This window comes from Ursus arctos, unplaced genomic scaffold, assembly GCF_023065955.2.
Source record: "Ursus arctos isolate Adak ecotype North America unplaced genomic scaffold, UrsArc2.0 scaffold_19, whole genome shotgun sequence".
Classification (NCBI taxonomy): domain Eukaryota; kingdom Metazoa; phylum Chordata; class Mammalia; order Carnivora; family Ursidae; genus Ursus; species Ursus arctos.
This window is the reverse complement of record NW_026622863.1, coordinates 7204661-7223432: the sequence shown is the minus strand read 5'-3', so window position 1 is coordinate 7223432 and position 18772 is coordinate 7204661. Positions and strand designations below refer to the sequence as shown.

The following is an 18772-nucleotide window of genomic DNA, read 5'->3' as shown; positions in this document are numbered from 1 at the left end:
AATATGAACTGCAAAATGGATTAGTTCCAAAGACATGCTGCATGTTGAGTATCAGTAAAGTCTCCTGAGAATCTAGCTATTTGGTCTCTGGTTTAATCTCTAAGATTATTCCATGATCCTAGGGGTCATAGCTCCTATATAGACAGGTCCTGATGATCAAAATACAGCAGCCTTGATGCAAAAAAAGTAATTAAATATGTAACTCTATAAGTTACCAAGACAGAAAAGCAACATCCTGAAAATTGTATTTTCAGAAGACCCTTCTTATTCTGATATGAAGTATATTGGAGGAGATAGGGACTAGAAAGGTGGAGAACAAATCAGAGGCTAGAAAAGATAAAGGTGGAGAAAAGGAGAGGCCATAAAATGATGCTACAGGCATATTGAGAATCATGGCAGATGGTGGGAGGAGGCCCTGGAGACTCTGGAGATCTATGAGAACCTTGACCTTATATTTACCCATATTCCTAGAGTCCCCAAATCATTTCGCTTCTCTGTATTTGTCCTTTCCTTGCCATCCCCACAACCCTAACTAAGCCTAGTCGTTTTAAGCAAAGCACCATCTTCCCTAGCTGATAAAAGACTTGCAACTCATCTTAGCTGTTACTGTAACATAGTCTTTGATCAAATCTCTTCCTGTTTATTGGAAATTCAGAGAGCATCCAACTCTGTTTAGGCAGATTCTACTAACTGATGTGAACAATAGGAGCAAAGGAAAGCTTTCTTCTGAAGACAAAATTTCCAACACAGGAAAACGTCCATCCATTTCCCCTAACTACCTCTCCATGCACCTCGATGGAAATAATGTATTGATTATGCATCATAGGTCCTGTTGACTTCAACAAAGAGAAATATTTTTTGGATCAAGCCATATGTTAGCACGGTAGACCAAAAATGTGGAAGAGATGACTGCCTGATGACTTTGTAGAGTCTGGATGTTTACCTCCAGATTTAGTTTACACAAGAAAGAAGTTTCTATATGTTCAAAGTATTCTCATTTTGGGTTTTCAGTTGTATGTGGTTAAATCTAATTCTCTCATGGGACTTCCTACTTCCTCCTCTCTTTCCTGGGGAAGGAAGTAAAATATATGCACTGACCTTTCAGATCACACAGCTAATAGGCAGCAAAAAAGCTCCAAACCAGATGTCTCTGACTTTGAAACTTGAGGTCTTTTCACAGTGCCACAGAGCTGCTCTGAGTAGCATTATGACAAGCATTAGCATGGCACACCTGATAGGAATGTCGGCACAAAGTACCAAAAGTAGGGAAATCTGGTATTACTGAGTAGCTTTCCTAAAGCTACATTTTATTACAAAAACAGAGAAAACTCTCTTAATCCAATTTTTTGTTCAGATGTAAGTAAGGATCTCAACTCAACCTAGATTGTCAAAGAGGAAATTAATTGGTTCAAAGAACTGGGAGGTGTGGGGATTCGCTAGCTTCATGTACATATGGATCCAGAGATCTAACAATGTTTCATTTCTTCTCAATCTCTCTCTCTCTCTCTCTCTCTCCTCCAAATAAATATGTATATTTGCCCTTCTTCACTCAGTATGTTGACTTCACAGTCTCTCCTATAGCAGTAAATCTTTTTCCATGAGGCAGAGGAAAATGGAATTTGACAGTCCCAAATTCACATTCTCCCAGCCTTACACACTCAGCCAGAAAAGCATCTCTTTGTCACAGTGTCCATATATCAGCCCCAGAGATGACTAAGATTGACACTGTCTACCCCTGGAACAATCACTATGGCTATGAAACAAGGTACCAAGATTGGTTAGCTAGAGTGAAGTGTGTAAAGTTGGGGCAGGGGATGGAGATTGACATTTCCTTTAGAATAAAATGGGGGAAGGATGGTTCCCAAAGGAAAGGACAGAAGAGTAGGAAAAACAACGTATGTTACTCCAAAAGTCACTAAATATTTTTTCGCGAGGGAGTAACAAGATGAAACATAACAAAACAAGGAAGAAACAAGATAAAAATAAACATAGAACATTGCGGGGATGGGTTGGTGGGAAAAGAAGGCAACTTTTAGAATAAAGAAGGGAGTGGTGAAGGGCTTAACCTGAGGGATAGTGGTATACAACAAAAGAAAGGAAGGGTCAAAAGTACCAGCCTCTTTTCTACTTCAGCCATGAGAGAATAACAGTGTCTAGACTTACCATTCCACCATAAACTGGAAAAGTGTACAGAATATATTTTCAAATATTGTATATCAGAAAACAAAAGATTGTGATTCCTGACAGAATGGAAATAAGCAAAGTGAATTTCATGATTACCCCCAGCTTTTTGCCCGGAGTCAATTGTTGGATTGTGGTACATGGAAGGGGAACATGAATAGATCACAGTAGGTATTGCTGAATTGAGAAGATAGAGATCAGAGTTTGGGGGAACTGAGACAGCAAAAATTTGTGAGGCAGAATATCAAAAAGGAGGAAGCAATTATAAAATGAGCTCCAAATATCTGCACAGGGATTCCCTTGAGTCTTTGGCTAGATACCAAGCTGTATATGGTGAAAGTCTGTAAAGCTAGACAAAGCTGGGGGAGAAAATAATTACTAAAAGGCTGTAAACTCGATAATTCCTGGAGTTCACCCTGGACCTATAATCATTCAAGTTCCCACCAGTGAGAATAGAGTCCTCATTGAATTCTCAGGGTCTTTAGAAGAAGACTAAAAGGATGGGGTCTTAGTAGTGGCTCTTAACTAATCCTAGAGGAAAGACTACTTTACAGTCACTCTTAAAAAGTTTAAAAACAAGTCTTAGAAGAATCAAGCTGACTTGCAAGTAATTTAACTGCCTTCCAGAACAAAATCCAATACACTTTAAAAGATAACAGCAAAATACACAATGATGTAAAATTTACAATGTCCAACATTTAATAAAAAATTAGTAGACATATGTAGATGCATGAAAACCTGATCCATAACAGGAAGAAAAATCAGTCAATAGAAACAGTTCTAGCAGTTTCTGGTTCAAGATAGTAATATAGGAGGATCCTGAACTCACCTCTTACCGTGGACACACTGAATCTACAGCTATATATGGAACAATTTTTTCTGAATAAAACCCAAAACTAGCTGAGCAACTCCTACGCACTGGGCAAATGAAGGGGAAAAAAAACAACAACACTGAATTGGGTAGGAGAGGGTGAGACACAATTTTGCCATAACCGCCCCCCACCCCAGTGTGGTGACCCACTAGCAAGAGGGAATTCACAAACCTGACCTTCTCCTTGACAAGTGAAGTGTTTGAACGCTACATCTGATATATCAACTTCTAAAACCAGCACCTGAGAGACTCAAAACATCTAGCTTTGAAAGCCAATGGGGCTTTTGTCCAAGAGACTAACAAGGCTACGGAGGCCTGAAAAACAGTTCTTTTTTTTTTTTTTAACAGACACTTTTCCAATGAAGACATACAAATGGCTAACAGACACATGAAAAAATGTTCAAAATCATTAGCCATCAGGGAAATTCAAATCAAAACCACACTAAGATACCACCTTACGCCAGTTAGAACGGCAAAAATTGACAAGGCAAGAAACAACAATTGCTGGAGAGGATGTGGAGAAAGGGGATCCCTCCTACATTGTTGGTGGGAATGCAAGTTGGTACAGCCACTCTGGAAAAGTGTGGAGGTCCCTTAAAAAGTTAAAAATTGAGCTACCCTATGACCCAGCCATTGCACTACTGGGTATTTACCCCAAAGATACAGACATAGTGAAGAGAAGGGCCATATGCACCCTAATGTTCATAGCAGCATTGTCCACAATAGCCAAATCGTGGAAGGAGCCGAGATGCCCTTCAACAGATGACTGGATTAAGAAGTTGTGGTCCATATATACAATGGAATATTACTCAGCCATCAAAAAGAACGATTTCTCAACATTTGCTGCAACATGGACAGGACTGGAGGAGATAATGCTAAGCTAAATAAGTCAAGCAGAGAGACAATTATCATATGGTTTCAGTCATTTATGGAACATAAGAAGTAGGAAGATTGGTAGGAGAAGAAAGGGAAGAAGAAAGGGGGCGGGTAATCAGAAGGGGGAATGAACCATGAGAGACTATGGACTCTGGGAAACAGAGGGCTTCAGAGGAGAGTGGGGTGGGGGAATGGGATAGACCGGTGATGGGTATTAAGGAGGGCACGTATTGCATGGTGCACTGGGTGTTATACGCAACTAATGAATCATCGAACCTTACATCAAAAACTAGGGATGTACTGTATGGTGACTAACATAATATAATAAAAAAATACTATTAAAAAAATATTTTATTTTTAAGTAATCTCTACCCCCAACATGGAGCTTGAACTCACAACCCTGAGATCAAGAGTCACATGCTCTACCCACTGAATCAGCCAGACACCCCTGAGAAACAGTTCTTAGGGGGCTCACATGCATGCAGACTCATTCATCCCAGGTCCCAGCACACAGACATCTGACTAAAAAGTGCCCAGACTTTCTATGAAGGAGACTTATTTCCTTACCTAAAAGCATCAGCCTGAGAGGTAGGTATCCAATTTAACACACATGTAGAGGTGCACTGAAGAACTCTCATAGATGGGGGCTGGCAGGTGCCATCTTTGTGCTCTCCCTCTGCCTCACTCCAGCTCACTGGTATATTCAGAAAGAGCTTGTATACTTCTCTGGCACCCTAATTTTTGTGGCTGCTACCTAAAGGACAATTCTAGACTGCCTAGCTATGGTAGCCAATAGGGTTTATGCTTGTGGAGCCCACAGAACTATAAAAGAGAGTTCTTAAACAACTACCATTTCCAGGACACAGCAGAAAGGCAAGAAACTGAGGAGCCAGTGTCAGCCTGACTAGATTTTAGTTCTTTTTATCTCTACAGTAAGGGATTCTCTAGTGTCTTTTATGCTTTTTTTCAAGCCCAGCTAGTATCTTTATAATCACTGTTTTAAATTCTAGTTCAGACATTTTACTTATGTCCATATTGATTAAATACTTGGCTGTTCCTCCCGTTCTTTCTTTTGGGGTGAATTTCTCTATCTTGTCATTTGGTCCAGAATAGAAAAGAAGAAAGAAAAAAAATAACAATAACAACAACAAAACAAAAAAGCTCTAGATCCTGGGTGTGTTTTGGTCTGCTTGTTAAAAGAAACTAGATCCCAAAATAAGAAAGAAAGAAAAAAAAAAAATATATATATATATATAATACAATGAAAGGAAACAAAAAATAAAAAACATATAAAGTATATTAAAAATTAAAATTTAAAGAGAATTTAAAAATAATTGAAAAATTAAGGAAATAATCAAAATAATAATAATAAAAGATTAAAGAATAAAAATATAAAGAATGTTCTATACTGTTTTTCCCAAGAGCTAAATAAGTCAAGCAGAGAAAGACAATTATCATACGGTTTCACTCATTTGTGGAACATAAGGAATAGCAGGGAGATCGGCAGGAGAAGGGAGGGAAAAATGAAGGGGGGGTTAAACAGAGCGGGAAATGAACCACGAGAGACTATGGACTCTGAACCACGAGAGACTATGGACTCTGGGAAACAAACTGCAGGTTTTAGAGGGGAGGGGGTGGGGGGATGGGCTAGCCCAGTGATGGGTATTAAGGAGGGCACATATTGCAATGAGTACTGGGTGTTATACGCAAACAATCATGAAACACTACATCAAAAACTAATGATGTACTGTATGGTGACTAACATATCATAATAACAGAAACAAATTAAATAAATAAATAAATAAATAAATAAAGTGAGAAGGGGATCAATTGATAATAAAGAATAGAGACTACCAAAAAAAAAAAAAAAAGACTGCTCTATACTGTTTTTCCCAAGAGCTGAACCTTTGCAGCACTGTGTGATCAGTAGACTTGGTGTGTGAGAGGTGTTCGTGCTGGTCTTCTGTGCTGGTCTTACCAGCCTGTTGTGCTGATTCTCACTCAGGTGGACTTGCCCTGGTGTAAATGCGCCTTCAGTGCCCAGGGAGACAGGGCGTGGTGTAAGTGGCTCCTGACTCCACTAGGTGGTGCTGTTTTGTTCCCTGAAGGCTTTCAGCACTGATGGGCGGGGATGAATACGGCCAGCCGTGCCCATCGCCCCCCCAACCCCAGCCCTGGAGCTGAGAGCTCACACCCCCCACTTTTTAGTGAGTGCTCACAGAAAATCAGCCAACCACTCTTATCTCCCTGGTTTCCATCAGAACCCTGCCTGTGTCTGAGTGTTTTTATCTCGGGCACACAACCGAGTTTCAAAACTCCAAATTTAGGGACTCCCATGGTGGGACTGGCACTGTTCCTCCCAGAGAAGATCTTGCCGCCCTTCTACCTTTTGCTGGACCTGTACCAGGAAAGCTACTGCAGGACTGTTCAGTTGTTTGCAGTTTATGGCAACAAAGAGCAGAAACCTGGCCCCTAGACTCGCTGTTCTCCCCCCGCTTCCCCATTCTTATGCGTGGGAACTCTGAGGCACTCAGGCACCACCCAATCTTCTTCGACCCCAGGAATCACCAGACCACACTGTCACACCTGGGATTCCGCCCTGCTTCACCACCTGAGCACCTTTTTTAAGCCAGACACGTCCCCCACTGTAGCAGACTTCTAAAAGTTCTGATTTTGCACTCTGCTGCTTTTAATATTTTGCAGTAGCCTCCTTAAGCCTCCCCTCTGCATCTTCAACTATATCACACCGAATTCAAGGCTCCGCATCTCCGACCTTCCAGACGGTGGCTTCTTTTCTACTTGAAGACTTGTAGCTTTTGTTTTCTCAGACTCTGATTGATTTCTTGGGTGTTCAGAAGGATTCGACACCTATCTAGTTGTATGCAAGGGACGAGACAAACTTAGGGTCTCCCTACTCCCCCACCATCTTAACTCCTTCCAAAAATATATTTTTTTAAGCCTACATGGAACGTTCACCGAAATAGACCACATTCAGGGCCATAAAACACACCTTAACAAATTTAAAATAATACAAATCATACAATGTCTGCTTTCAGACCACATGAAACTAAACTAGAAAACTATAAAAGAAAGATAACTGGAGGGGCGCCTGGGTGGCACAGCGGTTAAGCGGTTAAGCGTCTGCCTTCTGCTCAGGGCGTGATCCCAGCGTTATGGGATCGAGCCCCACATCAGGCTCCTCCGCTATGAGCCTGCTTCTTCCTCTCCCACTCCCCCTGCTTGTGTTCCCTCTCTCGCTGGCTGTCTCTATCTCTGTCAAATAAATAAATAAAATCTTTAAAAAAAAAAGATAACTAGAAAATCCCAAAATACATGGAAATTAAACAAAACATTTGTAAAATAACACATGGCTACAGAAGAAACTTAGAGCAATTTTAAGGTAATTTGAATTAAATGAAAATGAAAACATACCTATCTACATTTGTGGAATGAAGTAAAAGCAGTGGTTAGAGAAAAATTTGTAGCAATGAACGTATGTATTAGAAAAGAAGAAAGATCTAAAATCAATAATCTAAGTTTCTGCCTTTGGAATCTAGAAAAAGAGCAAACTATATTCAAAGTAAGCATAAGAAAAGAAGTAATAAGAGCCCAAAGCAATCTATAGATTCAACGCAATCCTTATCAAAATTCCAGTGGCATTTTTCACAAGATAGAAAAAACAATTCTAAAATTTTTACAAAATCACAAAAGACCCTGAATAGCTAAAGCAATCTTGAGAAAGAACAAAGCTGGAGGCATCACACTTCCTGATTTCAAACTATATTACAATGCTATTCTAGTCAAAATAGTATGGTAATGGCATAAAAGCAGACACGTAGACCAATTGAACAGAATGAGGAGTCCAGAAATAAGGCCATGCATATATGGTCATAATCTTTGACAAGGGTGCAAGGGAAGGACAGTCTCTTCAATAAATTGTTCTGAGAAAACTGCATATCCACGTGCAGAAGACTGAAATTGGACCTTTATATTACACCATACACAGGTTAACTCAAAATGAATTAAAGATTTAAAAGTAAGACCCGAAACAATAAATCTCCTAGAAGAAAAAATGAGAGAAAAGCTCCTTGATGTTGGTCTTGGCAATGATTTCTTAGATATGGCACCAAAAATACAGCCAACACAAGCAAAATCAAACAAGAACTACATCAAACTAAAAACCCATCATAAACAAAGGAAACAATAAAATGAAAAGGCAACCTCATGGCAGTCACAAAAATTAACCTTAAATGGATTGTAGATCGAAATGTAAAAGTTAGCTCTAAAAGAAAACAAGATTTTGGAGTGTGCCAAAAATGTTTTTGATAGGGGCGCCTGGGTGGCACAGCGGTTAAGCGTCTGCCTTGGGCTCAGGGCGTGATCCCAGCTTTATGGGATCGAGCCCCACATCAGGCTCTTCTGCTAGGAGCCTGCTTCTTCCTCTCCCACTCCCCCTGCTTGTGTTCCCTCTCTCACTGGCTGTCTCTATCTCTGTCGAATAAATAAATAAAATCTTTTTAAAAAAATGTTTTGATAGGACACAAAAAGCAAAAATCATAAAAGAAAAAATGTGATAAATTGGACCTCATCGAAGTTAAAAACTCCTCACTATTATGTAAAAACTAGATGTGTCTTCATATCCCACACCTTCGGCTGTGTTGGGTTACTTGAGGTTAACCTACCCAGAAAGCCTCAGTCTCAGCCCCGGTCATTTAAGGTGAAACTTGAGGCTGACACATGGACTGCAACACATGGAAAGACATTCTAAGCAAGTCTATAACGCACTACAAGAACGGTTATTTAATGGGATTGTTTTGAAAAGAATGAAGAATATTTTGGAATCCATGGAGTTCTCCAGGCTTATTATTTATTGTCCTCACAGGTGAACTTGTCTCCTGGAGAGACTTTGAGGTCTTCCCCACATCTTACAGCTGCAAACAGGGAAGGGGGAAGGAGGCAAGGGGCGGGAAACAAGGACAAGAGGACAGGAGAGAAGGGCAAATGGGTACCATGCAGCCCTTCTTGGCATCACCTGACAGACCAGAAGGGGATCCAAAGAGGGAAGAGGGTAAAGATAAAAAACTAGTGTTTCTAAGACTGGGACCCCAGGCACATGGCTGAGAGGTGGGGCTCTCCCTGCCCCATGCCAGAATAGAATAACTAGGCTCACCCTGGTCCAGGGAGTAAACACCATGAGGGACTCTTCTCTGCCAAGAGTCAGGGCTCCTTGTGGACCGTGGCAGTGGGAACTGTCTGCCTTCTTCCCACAGTGCTGGGCAAGTGAGGCTCTGAAAGTCAAATTCAGCAAATACTCAGGCATTAAAAGGGACACAGTCCCTGCCCTCAAAGACAGTCGAGTGGAAACACGTATATAAACCCACCAAGATAAAATTACAAAGCAGCATAAGTGCTACAGAGAAAAAGAAGATAATGTTTCTAAGTTAGATTCATGGTATCAGATGTTGCCAATGCAGGGCTCCAGGAGGGACACAAGCCTACCCCATTCACCTACCCGTGATTCAGCTCTGCGTTCTCTCTCTGGCAGCCCCCTCAGCTGAGATTCGGGGCCAAGGCATGTCCTAGCTTCTATCACTAACTGGGAACCGGTGGGGGAGACAAATGGATCCCTCCCACACAGCGTGGCAAAATACTACAGCAAAAGGGGCTTGGCCAGAGGAAGACAGGGGTCCAGGGCATGTTATATAAATAAGTAGATAGCCTTCCCACTTCTCATCGCCAAAAGAACATGTGAAAATAAAATCTTAAAAATTCACTTAGCAAAAAAAATAATAATAATTAAACTCCTATTCCTCTAAAAATATTATTAAGAAAATGAACGGGCAAGCCACAGAGTGGGAGAAAATATTTACAATATATATATTTGAAAAAGGACTTGTGTCTGGATAGATTTTTTTAAAGGGAAAAAAAATTCTTACAATTCCAAATAAGACAATACCCAATTTAAAAAATGGGCCAAAAAAAAAAATGTGAACAGACACTTCGCGGAAGATTTATATAAATAACCAAAAGGTACATGGAAAGATACCCAATATCACTGGTCATTAGAAAAGTGCAAATCGAAATCAAAATGAGGAGGTGCCAGGACATACCCAAGAGAAGAGCTGATATTAAGAAGACTGACAATATCAAGCATGGGTATAGGTACAGAGCAACTGGAACTCTCAAAAATTGCCAGTGGGAATATAAAATGCCAAAACCACTTTGAAAAATTATTTGGCCTTTTCTTTAAAGGCTACTTACAGCAAGATGACTCAGAAGTCACACCCCTAGGTAAGAGAAATGAAAGTATAGGTCCACACAAAATCTTACACAAGGAATGTTCATGACAGCTTTATTCATCTTAGCCAAAAACTGGAAACAACCCAAATGTCCACCAACCGATATAGGAATGAACAAATCGGGGTATATACATACATATAAATGGAAACCAGTCAGAAAAAATAAATTCACACACATGACCTGGATGAATCTTGAAAACACAATGCTATGAGAGAAAAGCCAGACCTAAAAGAGGACTTACTTCATGACTCGACCTGCAGGAAGCTCTGGAAATGGCAAATCTAGTCTGTAGCGGCGGGAAGATCAGCGGGCCCAAGGGAACATCTGGAGTCATGAACCGGTCCGTATTTGAACACGGTAGCAGTGAACACCTGGGCGTCAACGTTGGTCAACGCTCACGGAACCGCACACAAAAAACGGGTACGTTTCACTGTATGCACTTTATACTGAAAGAAGTTGTTAAAAAAACAAATCCCAGGTCTGGTGACTTCAAGCATGACATTGCTAAAACAGGCAAGTCAGGAGAATTTTCTCAGTGAGATAACAGAGCTGAAAATTGCCTCCTGCCCCCTACTAGCTCTATCCTCTCTGGGCGCCTTGTCCCAGGGAGGCCCACCATTATGTTCTGGGGCTGCCTACACAGAAAATGGCACTTCTGAACAACAGTCCTTAAAATATATAAAGAAAGGGAAATAGTCTGTTCTAACAAGCCCTAGACTGAGGAACCAAAAGCCCCTCCTTGCGGTCCCTGACCAGCAGGGCAGCCTTAGTCAAGGAAGTTGCTTCCTACCGGTGACCCTTGGACCCCTTATCTGCAAAATCTGAGTAACCATCAAGAGCCCTGGTGGCTTTGGAGAGGGCAGCACGCTGGGAGGATGAGGGCCATGCCAAAGGGGATTTTGAAGGGAGTTTCTGAAGAATACAATGCTTTGTGTTTCCGATGTTTCATCCAGCTTGACTGGTGTCCTTAACGACAGGATGTGGTTTGACTTAATCAAGCCAACAGGCATGTGAGCCCATTGACAATTGTTGAGGGCTGAGCAGTTGTAAAAGATGGGCACTCCGTCCCCCTCCCATATCTTCTCCCTTCTCCCATTTCCTCACCTTGATCTTGACAGATAGCTCTCTCCCCACTAGTCAGCGCTGACTCAGAACAGGCAGGCCCCAAGGGCTGCTTCCTAAGTTGTCATTCCCCTTCTTAGAGTCCATTCCTTTCCTCCAGTCCTGTTCCCCCTTTCCAGGCTAATGTCAAGAGCTGTGTGATGTAATCCATGGTGGAGTTAGCGGTTTGCGGCAGCTACCATCACATTGTATCAAATTATTTTAAAATTCAATGTCATTCCCGTAAGCAGGCCTGTAGCACTGGCGAGGATACTTGCCAGGGACCCACCCCAAGGCACCCTCATTTCACAGTCCCCAGCCCACCACTGCCCCATATTCCTTCGTTATTGTGCCAGAATATTTTTTTAAAGATTTTATTTATTATTTGAGAGGGCAAGAGCACCAAAAGGGAGGACAAGCACTAGTGGGGGGGCAGAGGGAGAGGGAGAAGCAGGCTCCCCTCTAAGTAGAGAGCCCAACTTGGGGCTCCATCCCAGGACCCTGGGAGCATGACCTGGGCCGAAGGCAGATGCTTAACTGACTGAACCACCCAGGCGCCCTTGGCAGAATATTTTGCTGTATTTACTTATCACCCAACTAATTTTCTTTAAATCGACTTTGAATCAGTTTATTATTCTTTACTTAGCCCGTCCTAAATAATGATCACTGTGGAATCATGGGCATGATACGTTAAGAATACATTTTTCTAATTTTATAAAATTACAAATTTATAATTCATATATGCATTTATATATATTTCTATAATTACATATATATAGTCCAACCTACCGGGTTTCCACACATCTCACTTTGGGTAACACCTCCTAAAAGCACCACCATGATCAGGTCTACACCCCAACATTGCAATAACACTCATCAATCTAGACCCCATTTTTTGGTTTGGGTTTTTGTTCGTTCGTTTGTTTGTTTGTTTTTAGGGAGAGAGAGTGAGAGCAAGGGATGGGAGAGGGAGAGAGAGAGGGAGAGGGAGAGGGAGAGGGAGAGGGAGAAGGAGAGGGAGAAGGAGAGGGAGAGGGAGAGAGAGAACCTTAAGCAGACTCACACCCAGCGCAGAGCCTGACCTGGGTTTCGATCTCACAACCCTGAGATCATGACTTGAGCCAAAATCAAGAGTCGTGCACTTAACCAGCTGAGCCACCCAGGTGCCCCACAGACCCCATTCTCTAAAAAAAGCTACGGCTGTATGTGCTCAGTCTGGACTGAGGTTACTGCTTGTAGGGGACTGTATTAGTTTCCTAGGGCTTCCATAACCAAGTACCACAGGACTGGCTGGCTTAAACCATAGAAACTTATTTCTTCATAGTTCTGGAGGCTGGGAGTCCGAGATCAAAATTCTTAATTAGTTAAAATAAGAAAATTTTACATAAAAATCCACCTTCCAGATTTCTGGGTACTTAGAAGATACTAGAATATCTAGCCCCCTTGGTCCTGCATTCTCATGACTTGAAGCAAAATCAGAGCTGCCGTCTTCAAATGGGAAGCAAGAGCACCAGAATGTCACAGTCCTCAGCGTTCCCTACTGTCTTCCCCTATGTTGGCTTTATTGACTTGTTACCTGCCTGAACCCTGGAAGCATTTGAGTTTGTGGCCTCACTGTGTACTGCCATCTCTTCTCCTTACACACACACACACATACACATCCTTCCAATCACTCCATCTATCTTATATTTTCTTTCGGTCCTCTGTGTCTCTGCATCCTACTTCCTCTGTCTAGAATGCCTTCATCATCTCTACTGACCTCTGTGAAGGCCCAGCTCAAATACCACCGTCTAGGGCGGCAGAAGTCAACCTTGCCATCCATCATCCCCTCCTCCATCTCTCTGTCTTCCTTTGGGTCAGATATGATCATGTACCCAAGTCCCGGCAAATGAGATGAAAAGGGAAATGTGTTGTGGGCTTCCAGGAAGGCTGCTTAAAGGAAAATGTCTCTACCAGGAACCGGCGTTCCCTGCCGCTTTTGCTCTGCCCTCAGTCCAGCCTCTAGAACATGGAATGTGCCCTCTCTCACCTCCAAGTCCCTTCCTGAATGCCACCTCTAAGTGAGAATTCCTCTAACCATTCTATTTAAAATATCGATCCCTCTCCCTTCCGGCACTCCTGATTACCCTTTCCCTACCCTTTCCTCACAAGGCAGCACTATCTGGGGTATAAAATTACATTATTTATTGCCTGCTCTTCCGTTAGACTATAAGCCTCACAAGGGCAGGGAGTTCTTTTCCCCGCTGTGTATCCCAAGCTCCTAGAACATATCTCGAATGAATAAATAACCTTCATTCATTTCATGCAATTTGAAACTCAGGAGTCTTTAAAGGTTTGGCATTACCCCCACTTTCAGTTTAAACCAGGTCCTGTAGATTGCACCTGTGTATCACCTCTCAGATGTGCCCATCTGCCCCCTGCCCCCAAATACCACTTGCATGTGACTCTCCCTCACCTCCCTCTGCAGATTACAACAGCACCCTAACCATCTTCCTGCTCCCAGCCCTCCCCCTCCCGTTCTGCAGAGGACCTCCCACATCACTGCCTGCTTAAAATCTTTCTATGGCTCCATCGCTTCAAACTAAAGAGCAAACTCGACAACTGTCCACAGACCTACCCAATCTGGCCCCAACTCCTACCATGCCGCCTTATCCTCTCATCCACCTCCAACATACCCCAGATGGAGAAAACTTCTCACTGTTGTCCAAAGAGCTCTCCTCACGCCTTTCCATCATCTGCCCCTTCTGCCAAAAATGCTCTTCCCTGCCTCTTTCACCAGGCTTGCTCTGGCTTGTCCTTGGGAACGTGTGTACCACCTCCTCCAAGAAGCCTTCCCTAACTGCTCCTCAGGCTGAGCGAGCTACCCCTTCTTTGTGCTCACATATCACCCCATATTTATCCCCGTCAGCTTCCTGACTTCGCCATGAGATCACATGTGCCTCGGGATGGAATTTTGTCTTATCCTATAACCCCGGTGTAAGGAGAAGCACCATCACGTGGTAGGCAGACTGTAAATGAGAAGGGAAGGAAGGCAGGGAGAAAGGGAAGGAGGAAAGAAGGAAAGAAAGAAGGAAGGAAATCACTGGGTCACAAGCGTGCAGCTGTCTTCTGAGCCCTTGAGTTCATGCCTGGCCAGGTAACCTGCTATGGCCCATGAAATGTGAATGTCACTCACATGTCACTAGGGGGTAGAAGCTGGAGGGGCAGTCTGTGATCTCTGCTGTCTGCTGAGAGACAGCCTCTGTCAGCCCGGGCCCTGAGGGACTAAGGGGAGCCCTGGCTGACCTGAAGTGTGCTTATATCATTAATGAGAGCGACACTCTGTTCTTTTCAGTTGCTGAGATGTTAGAGTTTATTGCTAACCCAGCATAATCATGTCTGTTCTGACTAACACAGCTGGTTTGAAGTATTGGGGGGGGGGGGAAATCACACATTTTTAACCTTTTATTTCCTGAGAATATCAGACACCGCCTTGCCTCTCCCACTGCCATGGAATTTTCAATCAGATTTTATGTTTCCCCACGGCTTCCTCGTATCATTGCAAAGACGCTATAAGATAAACTGCTCAGATAGTATTATCCCCTCTCCTACAAACTCAGGAAAATTACGCAGATGACTTGCCTGAGACGCCCTGGGTAGGAGAGAGGAGAGCTCATGCTACCACAAGCTCTCTCTCTGACACCTGACCAAGTGCTCACTGCCTGCTCCAGGAAATAAAATAGCACTGGTCCAAATATAGTCTAAAATGTGGGGTCTATGCCAGAAAGGGCTCATTCCCTTGCCACCGAGGAAGTATATCAAAACTAACATAGAATGGTGGGCCCCGGAACCAAGCTGCCCTGAGTTCCCTCCAGCGCCAGCCTTCAGTACCCGGGGTCCCTGAGCAAGTAGCTACATTTCTCCCAACCTCTGCTCCCCCAGCCCTGCCATATGGAGACAACAACCGTACGTACTTCATTCTCTCCTTGTGAGTTTTACGTAAATGAATCCACGAGGGGGCTTGGCACGGCGTCCAGCACATAACAAAGGCTCAGTACAACTTAGCTATGACTGTCCTTATTATCACACACGGAAGTCACTCTGTCCTTACCTTTAACCAGCTGGGCTCTGCATGGTAATGCCAGGCTCTTGCCACAGGGTGGCACTCTTGTCTCCGGTCACTCTTCCTTCTTGCGTTCTCTAAAGCTCCTTTTCTCAAAATGCCAAGATGGGCAAAGATGGAAGGGGGACCTGGAAAAAGATGACAAAGTCTGGGCATGCCAACCAAAAAGATGTCTTCTCCGTCACATCAAAAGTGCAGATACTGCCTCAATCATTCATCTCTGCAGCCTCTTACAGCTGCGTCTCCCTGCCTGGCTGATCCCCAACCCCGAGAAGAGGCTAAAGGTGCTGGTAAAATTGTGTCATCCGGCCCCACCTCCACACGCCACCGTGGGGAGTCAGAAGTTGCACCTGGGAGTCTGATGGAAAAGGGTGTTTGGAAGCCACTGCTATAGAGCGGGGCTTTCTAGGACTTTACACGCTTGTAAAACACCTCGATAAAATAGAGATTGTGCATTTCTAACAAGCGTCCAGGTGGTGCCTGTCCTGCTGATCCAGGCACCGTGGTTTGAGCACCAAGAACCTGAAGGACCTGGCCCATTGCCTGGTGCATGGAAGCAGCGGACGCTTTCTGAGTGCCGACCGTGCATAAGCCCCTTCTGTATACTAATTCATTTCCCCCTCACAATAGCCCCATGCAATCAGTCCTATTGTCCCTGTTTTATGAATGAGACACAAAAACATTAAGTAACTATTCCAAAATCATAACAGCTCCTTGGTAGCAGAGCCCGGACTCACACTATACTTTTGCTAAATCGATGTCACTGTTTTAGGTTGAATTAAAAGTAAACACCATCCAGGACAAAGAGGAAAGATCACTGAAGCAGCACGGAGGAGCAGTGAAGACGGCAGGCTCTGGAGCCAAATGACCCAGGTTCACAACCTCAGCTCTGCCCCTTCGGAGCTGTGGACTTTGATGGGTGGTTTGACCTCTCCGGGCCTCATTTCCTTCAGCACAAAACTGGAATAACAATAGCACCTACTTCAGGGAGTTGTTCGGAGGATTAAGGGAGGTCATTGAACACTGTGCTCAGCAGGCACCTGGTAAGTACTCGGCATTGCCGGCACCCAGGTCTTACTTCCAAGGCTGAGAACTGCAGGGACAAATGAGTCCCCACCTCGAGCTTTAAGGAACTCACAGTGTCAGGGGCGCCTGCGTGGCTCATTCGGTTAAGCCTCTACCTTCGGCTCAGGTCATGATCCCAGGGTCCTGGGATCGAGCCCCACACCTGATTCTCTGCTCAGCGGGGAAACTGCTTCACCCTCCCGTCTGCCTGCCGCTCCCCCTGCTTGTGCGCTCATGTTCTCCCTCGCCCTCTCTCTCTCTCTCAAACAAATAAGTAAAATCTTAAAAAAAAAAAAAGCGGAAATCACAGTTTAATGAGGGCGAGGGAGAAGAAGTGCTAATGAGAGGGCCATCAGAGCACCCATGGGGGGCAACCATCACCCTGCAGTGCAGCCAGAGGCCGCCCTCCAGCACCCCCCACACACATGACGTACATTTATTCACCTGTACGCATCTTTCCCCTACAAAAAAAGCTTAATATCTTGACTGATGCCACCCACCACCCAACCCAATGAGCCCAGAGAGGGCACGAGATGGGGGCTGTGGACCTGCTGGCCCTCTGTTCCAAAAGCCTCTCATAGTGTGAGCTGACCACGCCGTGGGTGACGGCAGTGTGTGGACACTTGATTTGTACAACAAGGCCCAGAAATGCACACGTGCTCCTTCAGACGGCACTGTGACCCATTCCAGTGCTAGAGGAAAAACAGCATGGGATTTACTGAGAGAAGGTGGCCAGTCTTGAACGCGGGCCTATTTTAAAGGGTGAGTCTAAATAACACATTTTACTTTGCAGTCACAGTTTAAACTCTGGGTCAGCTGAGCTGGCTACTTTGGGGGGTAGTTAACAATGTGTCTTCGAGAGTCTGGAAACAATCTCGACACCCATCAGCCAGGGAGTGGTGAAAGAAATTACAGTCCCGGTACAATAGTTGTTATAGCAGCTAAAAAAGGGATGAGGTCTGGCATTATTTACAATAACCAAGACGTGGAAGCAACCAAAGTGTCCGTCAACAGATGAATGGATAAGGAAGATATGTATATATATAATATATATACACACAATGGAGTACTATTCCATTGTACCATACCATTCCACCTACACACAAAAAATCTTGCTACTTGCAACATGGTTGCACTATGAGGGCATTATGATAAGTGAAAGAAGTCTGACAGAAAGAGACAAATACTATGTGATCTCACTTATATGTGGAACCAAAAAACCAGAACAAACAAACAGCAGCAACAACCAAGCTTATAGGTACAGAGAACAGATTGGTGGTTGGGGAGTCGGGGCAAAATGAGTGAAGGAAGGCAAAAGGTATAAACTTCCAGCAATGAAATAAGTAAGCCCTGGAAATGTGACGTACAGCGTAAGGACTATACTTAATCATACTGTATTGCATATTTGCAAGTTGCTAAGAGAGGAGATCTTAAAAGTTCCCATCACAAGAAAAAAATTTCTATAACCATGTATGGTGATAGATGTTAACTAGACTTATCACGGTGACCATTTCACAATATATACAAACATCACATCGTTATGTTGGACACCTGAAACTAATATAATGTAATATGTCAATTACACCTCAATTAAAAATAAATAAGCATAAATAAATTTTTAAAGGAATGAGGGGTTCTGGATGTTCTGATGTAGAATGATTTCCAAGATATCAGTGTCCCCAGACAATAAGATGATGATTGGTATAGAAAGTTTGCTACTCTCTGTGCAAAAAGAGCAGGGGTTGGGGGGAGGATTACCTGTATCGTGTGTATTTTTAAAAAGTGAAAGATCCATATAAAACTAATAGTGATGGTTTCCCATGGTGAGGAGTCACCAGGCAGACAAGGGACAAAGGCAAGAGAGAACTCCTCCACTGAATGCCTTTTTTTTTTTTAATTGTGGTAAAAAAACATCGAACATAAAATTCACCACCTTTACCATTTCTAAGTGTACAGTAGTGTTAAGTATATTCACATTATTGCACAATGGTACTGAATATACTTTAATATTTTTTTGAATTTTGGAACCCCATAATTGTATTGCTTGCTTTTATTTTAAAAATTAACTTTAAAATCATCATGCCCAGATAATAGGAATAAAGAGAATCATTGTACTGGAAAAAGAAAAAAGAACACATGCTTTGAAATCAAAATGAACTGAATTCAAATTCTTGTCCCTGCCATTGCTGGTCGTGGGCAAGTCAAGTAAATTCTTTAAGCCTTAGTCTCTCCCTCCTTTAAAATGCACCCCCCCCAAAAAAGTGAGCATCCCCCTG

The 18772-nt window shown here is 43.2% G+C and overlaps 1 protein-coding gene across 1 annotated transcript in view; it reads right to left on the bottom strand.

The window, feature by feature from the left end:
• The window catches only part of LOC113252216 (serine/arginine repetitive matrix protein 1-like), a 77652-nt gene that overhangs the window by 48241 nt on the left and 10639 nt on the right, over nucleotides 1-18772 (bottom strand). Inside the window, exon 3 of the mRNA XM_044382544.3 lies at nucleotides 15420-15559. Coding sequence (XP_044238479.3) covers nucleotides 15420-15559 — 140 coding nt within the window. The remainder of the gene's footprint in view (nucleotides 1-15419; nucleotides 15560-18772) is intronic.